At 49.9% G+C, this 17,253-nt stretch overlaps 6 protein-coding genes across 6 annotated transcripts; 4 read left to right on the forward strand and 2 right to left on the reverse strand.

The window, feature by feature from the left end:
* Nucleotides 1–754: 754 nt before the first annotated feature.
* FMAN_08938 (uncharacterized protein) lies at nucleotides 755–2,913 on the forward strand (the record flags this gene model as incomplete). The annotated part of the gene is made up of 5 exons (XM_041829722.1): nucleotides 755–786; nucleotides 901–980; nucleotides 1,038–1,121; nucleotides 1,181–1,476; nucleotides 1,534–2,913. The coding sequence occupies 5 exons, from the start codon at nucleotides 755–757 to the stop codon at nucleotides 2,911–2,913; spliced, it is 1,872 nt and encodes a 623-aa protein (XP_041680457.1).
* An 839-nt stretch (nucleotides 2,914–3,752) lies between these two features.
* On the forward strand, nucleotides 3,753–4,852 carry FMAN_08939 (related to YER185w, Rta1p; the record flags this gene model as incomplete). Its single annotated transcript, XM_041829723.1, has 2 exons — nucleotides 3,753–4,196; nucleotides 4,256–4,852. The coding sequence occupies 2 exons, from the start codon at nucleotides 3,753–3,755 to the stop codon at nucleotides 4,850–4,852; spliced, it is 1,041 nt and encodes a 346-aa protein (XP_041680458.1).
* Nucleotides 4,853–5,048: 196 nt separating this feature from the next.
* On the reverse strand, nucleotides 5,049–6,144 carry FMAN_08940 (uncharacterized protein; the record flags this gene model as incomplete). Its single annotated transcript, XM_041829724.1, has 2 exons — nucleotides 5,049–5,731; nucleotides 5,784–6,144. The coding sequence occupies 2 exons, from the start codon at nucleotides 6,142–6,144 to the stop codon at nucleotides 5,049–5,051; spliced, it is 1,044 nt and encodes a 347-aa protein (XP_041680459.1).
* A 3,067-nt stretch (nucleotides 6,145–9,211) lies between these two features.
* FMAN_08941 (uncharacterized protein) lies at nucleotides 9,212–14,453 on the forward strand (the record flags this gene model as incomplete). The annotated part of the gene is made up of 3 exons (XM_041829725.1): nucleotides 9,212–12,712; nucleotides 12,764–13,414; nucleotides 13,467–14,453. The coding sequence occupies 3 exons, from the start codon at nucleotides 9,212–9,214 to the stop codon at nucleotides 14,451–14,453; spliced, it is 5,139 nt and encodes a 1,712-aa protein (XP_041680460.1).
* A 776-nt stretch (nucleotides 14,454–15,229) lies between these two features.
* FMAN_08942 (uncharacterized protein) lies at nucleotides 15,230–15,980 on the reverse strand (the record flags this gene model as incomplete). The annotated part of the gene is made up of 4 exons (XM_041829726.1): nucleotides 15,230–15,383; nucleotides 15,438–15,574; nucleotides 15,675–15,690; nucleotides 15,751–15,980. 4 exons carry the CDS (start codon nucleotides 15,978–15,980, stop codon nucleotides 15,230–15,232), a joined length of 537 nt encoding a protein of 178 aa, XP_041680461.1.
* Nucleotides 15,981–16,714: 734 nt separating this feature from the next.
* FMAN_08943 (putative NADH2 dehydrogenase (ubiquinone) 10.5K chain) lies at nucleotides 16,715–17,243 on the forward strand (the record flags this gene model as incomplete). The annotated part of the gene is made up of 3 exons (XM_041829727.1): nucleotides 16,715–16,800; nucleotides 16,960–17,066; nucleotides 17,152–17,243. 3 exons carry the CDS (start codon nucleotides 16,715–16,717, stop codon nucleotides 17,241–17,243), a joined length of 285 nt encoding a protein of 94 aa, XP_041680462.1.
* Between the last annotated feature and the right edge of the window lie 10 nt (nucleotides 17,244–17,253).

The following is a 17,253-nucleotide window of genomic DNA, read 5'->3' on the forward strand; positions in this document are numbered from 1 at the left end:
TGAAATAATGGCCTGGACAGAACAAGAAAGGGAGGGGAGGGAAGGACTGGGCTCTACGGTACTATAGTAGTTGAGTTTACAATTTCGATTGTAGTAATTGGAGATATCCTCCTCGACTTTCATTATCTGCTGTTACTCACTTATTCACTTCTCACTCACTGGATCTGTATCAAGAGGTGCCTACCTTAGTAAGTACTTCGTAAGGGACTTGGCCATGGAAGTGTCGATGGCCCACTCACTACCTGTAAGAGAGCCAATCCCCTCTCATGCGACCCTGACATTGGCGTATGCCATGTGGCAGTGTCTTCTGTGGCTCGCTTGTGGTAATGACTGTTTCATATGGGTATCATGGAAGGAAAATATGAAATGCTTTTTTGTTTTTTGACCATTGGGCTCTTTCGGAATCTTGAGGCCTGATGAAATCTCCATTTTTCTCGTTTCTTCACCGAGTTTCTTTCGACTCGGGGTTACTTATTCTGTAGTTGACTCGCCTAAAGTTCTGAGGTCATGATTCGTTAGGTGCGCGAGCTACCTACTAAACTCAGTGCTACCTCGCTGTAGCCCAGTACCTCCAATTGCATGTGATTCATTGAATACTGACATCACCTCCATTTGGACAAGACCTTGGACTACGGATACCTTATCAACCTCTCTTGCTAGCTACATCGCTCATTGATCCTTGTCCCTACAACAACAAAAACCTTAAGCTGGGATAGGCTTGTATCGCGGCAATCCTCAGACAAAGATTGTCGCGATGGCTATTCCTTTCATCGGAAGGCTTCGCCCGTGAGTATCTCCCCTATTCGTCTTTGTCTGTCTTGGCCTGGAGGATCTGCGTGGCGCTCATCCACACTCTCATCTCTACTATGCGCCGACTTTACTAATCTCTAATCCGAATAGTCACGAGTATCTAGCTCTCGTGGGATCATTTATTCTCGTCGGTCTCGAGGCAATCATTCGAGTCTTGACTTTGGCTTTGCGTGAGTCGCAGAACCTTTCCGAGCGGTGTAGGGATCATACTAACAACAACATCGCAGCCCCATTTCTTGTTACGCTTTTCTATAGAGCTTCAAGACGGCTCTTCAATAGGTTTTCTGCGCCTGCGAGGCGACGAGCGGAGAGTAAACGAAAAAGTTGGCTTTTTGGCTGTTTCTACGAGACTCGGACTAACATCGTATAGCGATATCCACCAAGGTACGAGACGCGCCTGACTTTGTCGAGCTGTGTCGCATTTGGGGCTACGAAGCAGAGGAACATATCGTCCAAACCAAGGATGGATATCTTTTAGGTCTTCATCGTCTGCAGTGGAGAAAGGGTGAAGAAGGTCAGAAGGTCAATTACGGCCCGACGAGTCTGAAAAAGAAGGTCATCTACATGCACCATGGCCTTCTTATGAACTCAGAGGTTTGGGTTGCTCTCACAGATGAGCAGAGATGTCTACCATTCGAGCTGGTTGAGAGAGGTTACGACGTCTGGGTAAGTTTGCCTTCATTGTGACGCGCAGCCCACGTCCATTGACTAACACCTGCATAGTTTGGAAATAATCGGGGTAACAAGTACTCCAAAAAGTCAATCAATCAGTCGCCCACCTCCAATGCCTTCTGGGACTTTTCCATCGATGAATTTGCCTTCCACGACATCCCAGATAGCATCAGCTATATCCTTGACACGACCCAGCAGGAGAGTCTCTCGTACATCGGCTTTTCGCAAGGTACAGCCCAGGCTTTCGCAAGCTTAGCCATCCATCCCAAGCTCAACAACCAGATCAATGTCTTCATCGCTCTCGCGCCTGCTATGGCGCCTGCCGGCTTATCTAGTGGAATTGTCGACGCGCTCGTAACAGCATCGCCTTCTGTTTTGTTCCTCTTGTTTGGTCGTCGTTCCATTCTCAGTTCCGCTACTATGTGGGAGACCATCTTGTACCCACCCATCTTCAGCAAGCTCATCGACATGGGACTTTCATTCTTGTTCAATTGGCAAACCCTCAATATCTCCGCGAGTCAGAAATTGGCTGCTTACCCACATTTGTACTCTTTTACGAGCACCAAGAGTGTGGTTCACTGGTTCCAAATCATTCGAAACAAATCCTTCCAGATGTATGACGATGACGTTCACCAGCCAATCAGTGTCACTTCAAGCAGCAAATACTCTAAGGTTGCCAAGTATCCGACTCGAAACATCAAAACACCAATCGTTCTGGTTTACGGCGGCAGCGATTCCCTGGTGGATATCAAGGTTATGCTCAAGGAACTACCACCTCAAACTGTGGCAACTGAGATTCCTCACTATGAACATCTTGACTTTCTCTGGGCTCGGGATGTCGATACCCAGGTTTTCCAGCACGTGTTTGATGCGCTTGATAGCTTCACCGATGCCGAGCATACAAAGGAGGAATATGATCGTTACTATGTCAGTCGGCAGGAGAGTCTTCTAGGATCAGGTTATGCGTTTGGGCATGCTCACCATGGCAGCGAGAGCGAGTCTTCGACACTTACACCAAGTCTTGAGGGAGCCAATGGCGTCCAACTTACGCCCCAACCTCAGCCACACCGAGCACGAGAGCAGGCGTCTGGAATTCCTTCTCCCAAGAACACGACGAGACACAGAGTGAAATACTCGGGTGAAATACCTGCAGGCGACCGACCAGCCACCCCTGAGCTTTTTAAGAGTGCTGCGGGAAGAGACTCACCTGAAAGTGGATTGGATTCCCCGGTGGCGGCCAGGGTAAAAGCTGGTGTCAAGCGCAGTGGGAGTGTCGGGAGCAATATCAGCCTGGATATGCGAGAGGGTCGTGGTATCAGTGTCGGCGCGAGTAAGGCTGCTGGTGGCATTGTGACGAAGAGCGGCGCCAGCGGAACCAACGTGGAGGAGAGTCCGAGAAGGGACAGCTCTGCAGAAAAGAAAAAGAAGTAGGTGGCTAAGTGGAAGCGCAATGGAGGAAGAGTTGGATTCAGTCATGTCTTCGATCGACGATTCAGAAATAATGCTTATTCTTTTTATTTGTTACAGGAGGGACAGCGATACAACCCAAGCAGTACACGCACGTTACAATATATTGGGTTTGAGAGAGCCCAGCTTTTCGCTATATACATAGTGCAGACTTGCACAGATCAAGTTGCCGAGAACCACAAGAGGATGCAAGATAAGAAAAGTCAGAGAGGACCCTCTTCTATGCTACACTGATCGCTTTCCGCTCTAAAGAGGCACAGCAATGAGAGTGTGACTCTCATTTGATAGGTAGGTAGTCAAAACAGGATGATGGTGCGAGGAAGTGTGAGTGGGCCGGACCATCTGCAAGGCTCCTTTGATCCTTCGACTGTATTATTGAGGCTGAACTGAAGCAACCAACACTATTTTTTGATGGGACTATCTTTCAATATATCCACAATCAAAACGGCAATGCATGTTGTTTTTCGGCCACCAAGGGCCGACGGGATGATGGAATATGTCAGAGACTAGCCGCAAACTTCGCGAAACACGAAATACGACGGAGGTGAACTCCGATATCATACTTGGATCCTGTACCTACTTCTCTAGCCTTGACCTGGATACCTTTCTTATAGAGTGTAAATATTTCAAGATTGTTTATGTATGGGCAGAGTGGAGGGCCACTTGCATTGAAGCTGAAGTACAGGAGGGGGTTCCATAACGAACAGTCATATATATATATATCGGGCTGCCCGTCTTTTCATTCTTTTCCTTTGAACACTGGACACAATTACTCATATTTGACCTGTTTTCGCATCCTCATTATGCAGCCAACCTCCCCTGTTTCCCTTAACGGGACACAAGCTCCTGACATGCCCTTCTTTTGTCTTCAAAATCCCGAAGCTGGATCGTGTGTCGACGATACGGGCTACTACCTCTATCGCATCGATCTTGCACCGAATGCTGCATTTCTTGCGATTTTCACAGTCTCATTAATCGGCTTCATTGTCACTTGGGTTTTCACTCGCAGAGGTACAGCTTTCAATGTTGCCATGATCCTAGGTCTTCTGTGCGAGATCATTGGATACAGTGGACGCATCGCGAGTTGGTACAATCGCTTCGATATGAATGCCTTTCTTACTCAGATTTGTTGCTTGACCATGGGTCCAGCCTTCATGGCTGCGAGTATCTATCTTTGCCTACGCAGGATTGTGTCAGCTTTTGGACCAGAGAACTCACGGTTACCTCCCGAATACTATACTAGACTTGTAAGCCCTTGCCTTGTGGATATGACTCGAACTTTCATTCTAATATACCGACTCTTTAGTTCATCCCTTGCGATGTTGTCTCTCTGGTCCTTCAAGCCCTTGGGGGTGGTATGGCCTCCGTTGCTTCTCAACAGTACAAAAGCGCAGACCTAGGCACAAACATCATGATAGCAGGACTCGCCTTTCAAGTTGCGACGATTCTCGCCTTTATTGCTTGCTCAATTGACTTTGCCATTCGGGCTATTTGTCGTCAACGTGTCCTCGGCGAAGCAGCCTTCGACCAGCGTCCTGGAATCGTCAAAGTCCGCAATTCTCGACGGTTCAAGGCTTTTCTCTGCGCTCTATCACTCTCTGCAACTTGCATTCTTTGGAGAAGTGCGTTTCGAGTTGCGGAATTATCTGAAGGCTGGAAAGGACCTCTCATAGGTCATCAGTATATGTTTGTTGGGTTTGAGGGAATCTTGATTGTTTTTGCCGTAGCCGTTCTCAATATCTTCCATCCCGCCTTGTGTATGAAAGAGCTCTTGGAGATGGATGGTGGTGGTCTCAAGGGTATTTGGGGCTTCCGCAACCGCAAAAACAATGCCATGGCTAGTGAAGAGTCTGTGGAGGATTCAGACCGAAAGGCACCCACGAGCGAAGCTGTGGCAGTTTAGGCTTGATCCAGTGCGTGTACGTTGGTGTATCAGAACAAGCAATAACCAAGTTGTATATAGGGAAGCCTGTAGGGATTGAGAGGATGGTATCAACGTTGAATGGACGTATTGTAGGTAGTGAATTATATGGATCCTATGGGTAGTCCCTGAGTGTCTCCGAGCAGTTTAGGAAGTATATTCCAGCTGCATTCGAATGTTATCCCGTGCCAAAAGTCACTTGTAGGTGTTTGACAGCATCTTCTATCATCCTATAACCCCTATCAATCACGCCATGGAGCGAAAGAATAGAATGTGTCCCACCTTTCACCAGTAACGTTTCCACGTCAACTCCCAGCCCCCTCAACTGCTCTCCAAAAGCTAGTGCCTCTGGTGCGAGAATATCCATCTCTGCAACAGCGATCCACGTCTTTGGAAGCTTTCTCAAGAAAGATTCGGGGGTGAGGTTAGGGCTTGCGTCCCATTGAGAGCGATGGTCATCACGAGTAAAGTAAAGCTTACGATAATACTCCATTCGTGCAGGTGTAAGCCAGGGTGCAGTCTCGGCATTGGGCCTCCATACCCCTTCAGCTGTGGCAGTATTGTCAACAACCGGTATGAATAAGACCAATGATATAGGAGGATGTGTAATAGTGTTTGGGAGTGATGGCTGAGCTGTCGGTAAAGGGACTTCTGGGTTCGATGCAGATAATGCAGCGACAATCGCCAGATTAGCACCAGCTGACGTTCCGCTGATGGAAATACGGGAAGTGTCTATCCTCTGTAGCTCAGTAGGACGAGATGCGACCCATCTTACGGCGTCAATCGCATCCTCGACTGCAGCTGGGAAGGGGTTTTCAGGGGCAAGCCCATAGTCTACGCTGACGACTATACACCGCGCTCCTGGATTTTGTGTAAGCATCGTACGATCACACACAATCAGAGAAACACATACTCTCACAAGCCCAGCAGCAGAGATCGGTGCCATTGTTGAGCCCCCCAACTGCCCAGGCACCACCATGAAACCAGACGAGGACAGGCCAGCCTCGGTCATCACACTGGCCTGTTGGTGTGTAAACTCTCACTCGGAATCTAGCAACGTCATGGTCGCCGATGCTCCCTACGGGAATAGGTTTTGTTCCTCCAGGGGGGAGAGAATGCTTCTTGGTACGGATTGAGCCGTCCCAGCTACTGATCTCGTCTCTTTCGATATACTGCAGATGCGCCTCATGATAGGCGACATATTGGGGATCTAGACTGTCACGAATGGCAGGGTGGAGGGGCTGACAGATCTTGCGGTGTGTGTCACCTGTCATTGTAACGATTCATGGGTTTTGAGTAGGTTTTGAAGAGTTGTAGTGAATCAGATTGTGAGGTCGATTCAGTTGATTCAGAGGCCAGAGGTCAGAGGTGAAACCCCACGCTTCCTCCAACCCCCACTATTCAGAGGCCAGACCCGCATCTGAGACTTAAGCTTACATTTCGAAACACTTTCTGCGAGTTTTAGGGTCGGAAATTATCATTATATGTGTCCAAAGCACTTTCTCATATTCAGATTTTAAAGATATTCTGAACATCGATTTAACAGCCTCACTGTAGCAAAAAGGTGACCCCACTCCGTATCCGGGCTGCCCGAACGGTGCCGTAAATAGTGGGACAGATGCCGAAGCCCGTCGCCGTAATTCATATGGCTATCCCGACTTTGGAGCTGATGAAGCTTGGCTGAGCATGGTATAAAAGGATAAAGTGGTTTCCTGGGTAGAATAACACAGCAGCAACTTGCTATCGGTTCTTTCAGGCTTTACAACAATATACATTACCATTGAGATGAGTCAGCCTGGCAGCTTCAAACCCTCATGACCTGACAGTTAGTTGAGTTGTGCAACCACGTTCACGGCTTGGCTTGGCTTGCTCATAGGCATGCGTAAAGTGTTTGGCAAGTCAGCCTGCAGACTCGGTAATTCTAACGGGTCTTACGGTGTGCCCAATTACTGTTGCTGTTTTCTTGGGCAAAGACAACCGTCTATAAGTGGAGAGAAGATGTGTTAGTGAATGCCAAGCAGACTCAGCATGGGTGCTGTGGATTGAGCGAGATGAAGTTGGCTCGGTTGGGGGTTAGTTATCTGGATTTCCGAAGCGGGGAGTCAGCAGCCCAATTTTCAGGGTCCTTACATATGGTAAAATACTCCGTACACACAACGATATTGGAGGGTTTGTCCAGAACAGCTTGAGGTGTCTTGTAGGGCTGTGGCTTTGGGCGGCTGACATGCTTCGTTCGGTCTGGCCGTAACACGTCGAGTCGACATGCCGAAACCTAGCACATGCAGTCAGATGAGTAGGACATTCATCATAGGAATGTCACCATAGATCAGCCCTACCGTTTTGTCGATGGGAGCAATGGATGTCTTGGAATATTGCGATTGGTGGGGGGTAGAGTCATTCACATGTATTTACCAGGTTGAATCAAGGTTCACCAGCCGTTGGAATTTTTATTAGAGACTCTCGGGTAGATCAAACTTAACAATAGGTAGACAAAGCATAATTAATACAAAGAAAGAAAGATTCAGTTCCAATGGCCTTGGGCGAGTACAAACAAAGTATGTAGTAGTACTAGGCTGCTTCACGTATTGAATGTCGGATATCAGTCCCAAATTGAGATACGCATTCCTTGACCAATGGTGTTCCCATACTGAGGTGGGAGTCGCTACATATAGTACTTGTCAATCAAATACGAACCTAGAGCTAGAGCCGGGAGACATTATTCTCATTATTGCGCCATCCGTGACGTACGGTGAAAGTACCCAAGTTGGATCCCGCTAATCTGACAGCGAGGCCGCCCAGTAACTTTACGTCTAGGCACTACTTAATGTATGTACTGAGCCCCCCACATTAAACTTGAGACCCAATCCAATGGAACACGATACAATCATGGCTCTTGAAATGTTGTCTTTTGCACCGCCGCGATCAAACAAGAATATTGTTTGTACCTTTTAATCCGTACTCAGTAATTATCGAGGATTTAAAACATTCTCGGCCCCGGACGCCAAAAACCCCAGGGCATGACCCAGAGCTCGAGCCTGTGACCTAGACCATTAATGATGTGGTCGCACCATAAAGTCTCATGGGTAAGTTCGAACAACAAGGTACCGTACTTTTGATGGTCAAAGACCGAGTTCAAAAGAATCCCAGGGTTCCCCAAGCGATAACTAAACGCTGTGGAGCGTGTTTGTTCGTTTGTTTGTTAGCACCCAGGCACTGAACAGGTACTTGCGATTCATCAGTATCACAAGGCAAGGTAAGCTTCTTGGCCGTTGAGACTATAGGTTAGTAGATTAACTTTTGTATCATTGATTGTGGCTTGTACTGTAACATCACCTCAAGGCGTTCCCGAGGATAGTCCATGAATGGTGAGGATGTGTTGGATGGTTGGATAGTAATGACATGGGGAAGCTTCGGAGCCTGATTGATCGTCAGTGACGTCTCATTAGTTTAGTTTGGGTTCTTCCAATCTCACCTACGCCTGCATACTACACGCTCCGTCTCTGCTCTGCTCTGTTCTCTTCCGTCGGATATAGTCCCCTTCTCTTGGGTTTAATCACTTTGTCTTATTCTTTCCCTTGTCACTCGCTAAACCCTGCCTTTGCACCAACCAGATTCTGACAGCTGAGGACGAGTCTGATTTATTATCGTTCTTCTCGTCTCCAGTCGTCCATCTCCCACCGTAGGACGCAAGGCTCTACATATTGTTCTCTACCTACATTATTATCTACCTAGCTAGCTCAGGCCCAAATTTAGGACCCGACAAACAGAAAGATTCTCCAAGTGGAGGAAGAGGACTCAGGACCCTGTTTGCCTAGACCAGACTACGCTGTCTGTTCAGTCCTGTCCTGTCCTGTCACTGTCTGAGTAAGAGGGGCTTTCGCTCTAGCTTCGCTTCTCCCTCTCTCAGTCTCTCTCAGACAATCCAATCCCAATTCCGCGCTCGCCGCTCTCGAGTCCGCCCATCACACATAACTATCCAGTCCAGTCCATCCACATCCAACTCCGACCCAAGATCCATTTTCTCCGCTGAGCTCATTCGACTCGAGACCAGACCCGACCCGACCGCCTCGATTTGTTTTTGCGCACAACAAATCTGTCGCTCTTTTCCTTGCGTCTTACTCTGTGTCGGCGACAGCGTCATCTTCAGCACCCGCAATCCGTTATTATATCCATAGTTGACATCCTTGACCCCTCAATGCGACCCGCCCACGCCCATCAACCCTCGCCGTCCTATACGAGGTAGACGCCCGAACCGCCAAGCCCAAGCGGCACTCACATTTATTCTTACGACCATTCCCGATTCCCTCGTCACAACTATTCCAACTACAGTCACCCGCCGCCATGTCTTTTCGCGGCGACGACCAGCGAAGATATGGCCATGTGCCACCTGTGCAGTATCCAGTCGCCGGCCGCGGCCAAGAGTACCAGCAACAGCAGCAGCAGCAACAACAACAACAGCCGCACTCATCCTACGACGATATTGGACGCCGAGCTAGCTTCAACGGCGGAGACGACGCTGCTTATATTCAACCACCCACCAACCGATCTCCTGCCTTTGGTGGCTCTGGAGAGGATGAGCTCTTCATGAACAACAATGGGGCGGCCCGGCCAGGCTACGGTTCCACGAACAACGCGCTGTCGGGCTACCAGCACCAGTACCAAGATGTACCCCCCACGCCGACGTACTCATACAATCCTCAAAGTTTTGCGCAAACTTCAGGCTTCTCGCGGTCGACTTCCACCAATGCTCTGCCATACCGCAACCAGCCTCAGCCCCAGCCTCAGCCCCCCTCGCGTTATGCTTCGAATGCCAGCTCCTACACACCGCAGGCTTACGACCCTTCTGCTTATGCAAGCACCAATGTCCCACAACGACAGGCTTCTTACCAAGGATACAATACATATGGCCAGTCATATGGGTCGCAAACATCCCCTGGCTTCAATCACTCTACCGGAAGTTATCCCCAATCTGTGGCTTCTCCTGCTTTATCGTCTGGGTTTGAGCAGCCGCTCCGGAGCCCCTCACTCAATGCCTCGCCTGGCGCAGCACAGACCTCGGCATATGACCAGTCTTATAGCCAATACCCAGGTCAATTGTCTAATGGGGGAGGATCTTTCTCAAGCGCTTCGCAGCCTCCATATCCTACCGCGACGCAAATGCCAGTCGGGCCATATTACTCCCCGAATGAGCATAATTCACTATATAATAGAGGATCCCGTTCAAATTCACAAGCCTCGCCTATGGGATCACCCGCGAACCCTGGATCAACATCACCCGGACTGCAACGGCACCCGACGAATGCACCCTTGCCAAGCCGTCCTGTTGACGATGAGCTCACCTGGAGTGCCGGACATGAGCGCATTACGAGTGACAACCTTATGCAAGAGTTGGAGCTAGAATTGGGCGGCTCTGGGCAAGGCTACCGTCCGCTTCCTGAGCCTGAGAATGGTCATTATGATGACGATCTTCATGGCCAGCGATTGCAACGTTTTGACTCAGGTGCCACGACAATTCCTAACAATGCCAGCCGAACGACGTCCACGCGAACTGGTCAGACCGCTTATGAGCCTGAAGAAGATGACGACGCATATGGAGAGGCTGGTCTCATGGCTATGCGGCAAGCTGAGCTTGACGAACAGCGCTTCAGTACCGGCTTCGGATATACGGACATGCCTGCTATGCCAGAACCCTCTCCAGAGCCCGCTCCTATCAACTCTTTGTCAACGAAGGCGTTACATACTCACCCTGAAGAGCAAGGCCACAGCAGCGACAGTGATTTTGCTGGTGTAGACTTGGGAATGCTAGGGGGTGGATTTGGTGGTACGTTGACCTACGGCGGGGATGTTGGATCACCACCCGCCTCATCCGGCCAAGATACTGGTCGACCCCTGCCCACGCCAGGCTATTTCAACCGTGCATATGATCAAGGGGAAAGTGTGCCTGCGTTCAAGACGGCAGAAATAGACTACGGCGGTACAGGAGGCTTGCAGCCCCCAACGCAACATCGGCTGAGCTTCGACGAGGAGGATGAACGAGTATCACTGCGGTCTCGACAGAGTGGAACGGAGTCCCCTAGTAAGGATGAACTGCAAGATCTGTTCTATCACCCGGGACTATCAAACCGACCCCTCCCAGCTATCCCAGGGCCAGGATCCGATAGCAGCTCGATGCTCTCGGTTCAGACCAACAACCGACAGCAATACCAACACGCATATTCGCGTAGTACCGATTCGCGGTTTGGCGCGCCGGATAACCCTGAAGCTTACTACACAGGCAACCAAGCTTACAACCTGCAACCCGAACGATCCATCTCTTTGGCTGGTCATAGCCATACACCCCAAGTGCAAACACCTGCTCGATCCAGGACTGATGCTGCCGAAGAAAGGAGGAAGCTCGCCAGGCACGGCCATCAGCAAGTGCCATCGAACCAATCTTTCCCGGAATACGAGACTCCTGCTGGCTCGATAGCGGCATTCGATGGAATCACACTACCAAGCGGTCGAAAGAAGAAGTTCATCCCTTCCAAGCTTAATGCCTCTGATTTCCGCAGATGCGCTGAGCCATGGGCGCTCAGTGGTCTTGAAAATTGGATCCGTGAGATGGGAGAAGGTGAGATGGATCTAAGGACCAAGACGATCGAGGAGGCTTTGATCAACCTCTTCACTGGCAAGATCCCCATGATGAATGTTGCAGATGCCGAAGTTCTTAGCACACATGTAGTATCGTTGATGCTGGAACGAGGTGTGCTTGTACCTGATGAAGAATGGGTCAAATTTGGAAACGGCCGCATCTCTGGAGTTTTGTGGCAATTGACCGGCTCTGGATGCTATGCTCCCAAGGTCCACGACGAAGAGATTGGTGGCCGGTGCTACTCTCATCACTGCACTCGTACTATCAAGAAGGTTGACTTGGAGGAGCTCGCCCAGGACTCTCAACCTGCAGACGAGTGGCACGTCTTTTATGGTCTTACCAAGGCCGACTGGGAATCAAAGCCCAAGAAGGAGGTCGAGCGTCAGAACATTTTACACGAAATCGTTACTGGTGAGGAAAACTACATCAAGCAGTTGGATATCTTCCGCAGGTATTACAGGGATCAGCTTCGGGCCATGCAACCCCCTGTCCTGAAGCCCGAGAAGCGCGACAAGTTTTTGCATACGGTGTTTGGAAAGCTTGACCAGGTCCAGGCAATCAACAAGGACCACCTGTTGTCGCAGCTCAAGTACCGACAACAAGAGCAGGGTCCTTGGATCATTGGCTTCAGCGATCTGTTCCGAGAATGGATTCGCAAGGCCAAATCAGTCTATATCGAGTATGCTTCGGCTTACCCCAACGCAGTCTATCAGGTTCGAAGGGAGGCCGATCGCAATATTCTCTTCAAGCGATTCTTGGACGACATGCAGAAGCAAAAGGTGTCTTCGAAGCAAGATTGGACGCATTACTTGATCGCGCCTATTCAGCGCCTTCAGCGCTACTCCCTTCTACTCGACAGTGTCGAGAGAAAGATGCCAACCGACAGCGAGGAAAAGACGAACTTGGCCAAGGCCATCGCGGAAATCCGACAAGTCACTCTCGAGTCCGATCTCAAGGTCGAGGAACAAAACAAGAGAGTCGAAATGATGGAACTGAACAGAATGCTCGTGCTGCGGCCAGGTTTCCATTCTGTTTTGAATCTCGACCATCTTGGCCGTGAGTTGATCTTCCAAGGTGACCTACAAAGAATGGGATCAAAGGGAGTTAGATGGGTTGACACACATGCTTTGTTATTCGACCACTACATGATCCTGGCCAAGACGGTGACTCCAAAGGAGGGCAAGGACAAGAAGTATGATGTTTCTAAAGAGGTACGTGAAATTTACTGCATAGCTTACGAAACCGCATCTGACTAGGCGTAGCCCATCCCCATGCCTCTCCTGTTTCCTGAGAGCATCAACGACGAACCAGTTCAGAAGCAAAAGGGCATCACTGCTCCATTGGGAAGAACTACGGCAGCGGCCGCCTCCAGCACTCAACTTAACAAGGTTAGTAGCAATACTAGTAGACCTGGTCTGGAGCACGCAGCGACAAACTCGTCTATGGCCTCTGGCACACCAACCGGCTCGAACGACACGGAGGGAAAGATCCTGTATCCGTTTAAGGTCAAGCATCTTGGTCACGAGGTTTATACTCTGTATGCATCGTCAGCCAAGGATCGTGCCGACTGGTGCAACATGATTATCGAAACCAAGACAAGGCACGCCAAGGCACTTTTCTCTCAAAATGCTGAGCCATTCAGGCTGCGGGTTCTCGCGGATGCAGCTTTCCACTACGACACCGCCTCTATGTACGCAAGGTTCTCGAGTGTTGCAGTTAAGGGCACTCCTCTTGACCGGGCAATTCACGAGCTGGAGAGTGTGCTGGGACCGGCTCAAGGCGTTGCTCCTGTATGCCGTGCCCAGGTCAACTGCGCTACCAGCTTCACTGCCTTTGGCAAATCTGTTATTGCGATCGGAACTGATTACGGAGTTTACATCTCGGAGCCGTCAAATCCTCGCGGATGGCAGAGGGTATGTGGTTCCCTTTTTCTTCAATCTGATATAGCTAACAATTTTACTACAGACGGTCCAGGCAACCCGCGTCACTCAAATTGCTGTCCTTGAGGAATTTTCTGTCTGCGTGCTCATTGCCGACAAGAACCTCATTTCATATCCTCTAGATGTGATCGCTCCAGTATCTGACTTCTCGGCCCCTGTCAACGACAGCCCTCGACGGGCACCACAGAGACTTGCCAAGGACGTCACCTACTTTGCCACAGCTAAGATGAAGGACAGAATGCTCCTGTTCTACAAACGAAAGGAAGGTTTGCACACATCATTCAAGGTTCTCGAGCCTATCTTCCAGAAATCTACCGAGAAGAAGTCTCGGCTCTTTGGCGGACGGAAGGCTGGTGGTGGAGGATGCGCCGAGACATTCCGCGACTTTGACGAATTCTTCTTCCCAACGGAGTGCTATTCCCTCAGTCTGTTCCAAACGTACATTGCAGTTGCGACAGCGAAGGGAGTCGAGATGCTCACCCTGGATAAGAAGCAGCCTATGTCTATTCCCGACCTTAAGGCGCCTGCAATTGCCAACATTGCCAGCCGCATCCGAGATCAGAAGCCGCTCGGCATGTTCAGGCTGAACGAGAACGAATTCATCGTGACATATGAGGACTGCGCTGTATACGTGGACAAGCACGGTGATGTCAGCCGCACGCTGATCATGGAGTACACTGGCAAACAGAAGAAGGCCCGTGGTGCGACCATGTATGGACAGTATCTACTCCTCTTCAACGAGGACTATGTTGAGGTGCGCAACGCCGAGAACGGACGACTGCGCCAAATCATCGCCGGTCGAGACGTGCGCGTGCTCGATCTCGGCGTCCGTGGACCGACTGGCCGAAGCACATTGAATCCGCAGTCACACAGTAACGGATATATGCAGTCGACAAGCGCGGGTAGCGAAGGGTCAAAGGGCACCGTCAAGATTGCCATGGCCCATCCAGAGCTCCCAGGTCGACAGATCGTTTTGGAGATGCTATTGAACGACGGACACACGGAGAAATGAGAGGAAGCGAACGATTGATAATGGTTACGATGATGAGCATCTCTGGAGACTCAGTACCCACCCGGCGTGGGCACAATATCTTGAAATATGAATGACTTGAGATCATGAGATGAACAATCAAATTGACGGGGCTGTTTTAGAAGAAAGGGGGGGGGCTTATCTTTCCTTTGAGTCTGTACATGTACATATCGGCACTGGCCTGGTTCCTCACTTGACGCTCTGTGGCCCAGCAGCCAGCTAATGATTGGATGGATGGCTGGGGCTATCTATGGCGAAGGGCAATATTTGTGGCAGGGCGTTCATAGGTGGTGTATAAGAAGTTGCTGGTGTTGTGAATGCCATCATGAATGATACCTAAAGAACAATTTAGAGAGATATCTATAGTGGATTTGGATTATAATAACAATCAAGGTCACTGGCTGTTGCATAGCTGGTATGGCATACTGTGGTTAATCTTGACAAGTACGAGATATAAGCCATGTTTTGTACGTGTTTATTTGTTGAACCCAACCCATCCTTTCTACATGTTGACTATATGTATGATAATCTACCATGTAAAAAGTGACAAGCTATTCCTGAGCTCCCCTGACTCTGGAATGGCTTTGCAATACCCACCCTCCTTTTCAAGCAGTATATGCGTCCATTTGCGACCCACGCCTTTCGAAAGCAGTCCCTCTGTAAGGAGTAATCGACTGTGGCATTACAAATCGTGAGATATGTCGGACTCAAGGCCACCCTTTTCGACAATTGTCTAACTTGCCCATGCTTGATTGCATTTAGGGCTTGGCCTCCTGGATGGTCTCCTTGGCGTCCGCCTTGATGTCCTCAACGACACCCTCCAGGCTCTTCTTCTTTGCTGACTCGTAGCTGAGAATTCGGGTGATCTGGACGAGGCCGACCATTCCGAGGAAAAAGTTGACAGCGGCGAGGCTAAGATACAGCTGTTAGCTTGAGTGTGTATGATTCAGCGGGTTATAAGCGTACAGGTAGTTCTTGGGCTTGATGATGAGGCACCATCGAGTCCAGATGATACCGGTGCAGGTCAGAGCGAGGTTCTGAGTGAAAGAGAGCTTCTCGGCGGGACGAGCGAAGTCGGAGATACCGGCAAGGACTAGAGCCCACTATAGATGGCGAACAAGGTCAGTAATTGTGATTATATCGGGGTTCCAAGAGTAGTTGGATCCGTAGTGTAGATATCGCGGGATGATATAGTCAACGAACCTTCATGACGGGAGCCCTACAACCACGCATATTAGCATTCTGTGTCAACAATCGCTTGTTCTAGACTTGTCCTCACCAGAAATGCACAGTCTTGAAGCCGACCTCGCTCTCCATCATGCGCTTGAACCAGCTCTGCTGCTGCTGCTGCTGGGCGCCATCAGTGCTCTGCCATCGACGGCCGCTGCCCTGGTAGAAGTTCTGTCGGAATGTTTGCTGACGGAATGCCTGTCGAGCGGGCGCGGCGAGGGTAGCCTGACGGAAGAGGGGGCGCGAGGCGCGGAAGATGGTGCTTGCGGGGGAGGCCATGATTGCTATGCGACTGTCGTCAGTACCAATATTAATTAATGTCAATTAATATGAGATGCAATATCGGGAATCAAAAAGTTGGGTAGTCAAGATGGTTTGCGCGCAAATCGAGACATTCGGCGACCACATGGAAAAGTATAAAAGACACAATTGAATCCGCGATCAGACAGTCAATAGCAACTTACACGTTGATCTCTTGGTGGAGGGGAGATTGGTTCAACAGAGAGACGTTGTGGTCAAAAAGATGAGGTTCAACGTCGGCGAAAGAAGCTTTGAGACGTTGGGGCAAGGGTGGTCGGTCGGTCACTGTAGCCCCGAGATAGCTGCTGTGGTCTGTGGATTTAGCGCACCACCCACTAAGTCCATTACTGCACGGCGCCCGGAAACCGGAGATATCGTGCGTCCGGGGCTTACTCTCACTGTGGACGAACATGGATACGGAGTACGTGGGGGAGGAAAAGCTGTCAGCGGAACCGGAGGCTGTGCATAATTGAATTATGCACGCACACTATTGGCTCTTTTATGCAAATTATACCCAAGGTACATAACCTTTGTACCGCTTTTCAGTCCCTACCTACGTTAGGTACTAAGGTAGGTAGGTAGGTTTATTCCACCCGAGCCTCATTGAGGAACCTACCAAAAGCTAGCAATTACTTAGCACTTCAAGGCCGACCCGACTCCGTCGCTACTGTTTTGACCTAACGAACGACTCAACCACGTCAATTCGCTTCATAATGTCGGCCAAGTACGCTTTCACAAAGTCTCTCCGCGAGGTGCGATTCCTCTTTTGCCAGACTTCGGAGCAGAGCGCGGCTCTTCGGTACGTCTAAACCCGTATTATACTCCCCAGCGACGACAGCAATCGGCATGGTACTGGCCCAATTGGGCGCATTGGAGGACACGAGCGACCGGACGACATTGCACAATGACGGTAGAGCTTGGGGAATCATTGGGCTGATTGTTTCCTGCGCCGATATAGATCATTCATCACCCGATCGTACCCTACCATGAAGCGCAACAACCCCAACATTCCCATCCTGATCCGAGAGGCCGCTGGCACCCAGCCCAAGGTCTTTGCCCGATATGGTTCGTATTCTATATCGCTGGAAATCCTCGGACATCCTAGAGCGATATCATCCAAATCACGGCAGTACTGACATGATCAAATCAGACCGAGGTGTCGAGAAGTCACAGATCCTCGAGGGTCTCTCCGACAAGGAGATTGAGGAGACCGTCACTGGCTTGGTCAAGGCTGATCAATAGAATCATGACT

Source organism: Fusarium mangiferae, assembly GCF_900044065.1.
Source record: "Fusarium mangiferae strain MRC7560 genome assembly, contig: FMAN_scaffold004, whole genome shotgun sequence".
Classification (NCBI taxonomy): Eukaryota; Fungi; Ascomycota; class Sordariomycetes; order Hypocreales; family Nectriaceae; genus Fusarium; species Fusarium mangiferae.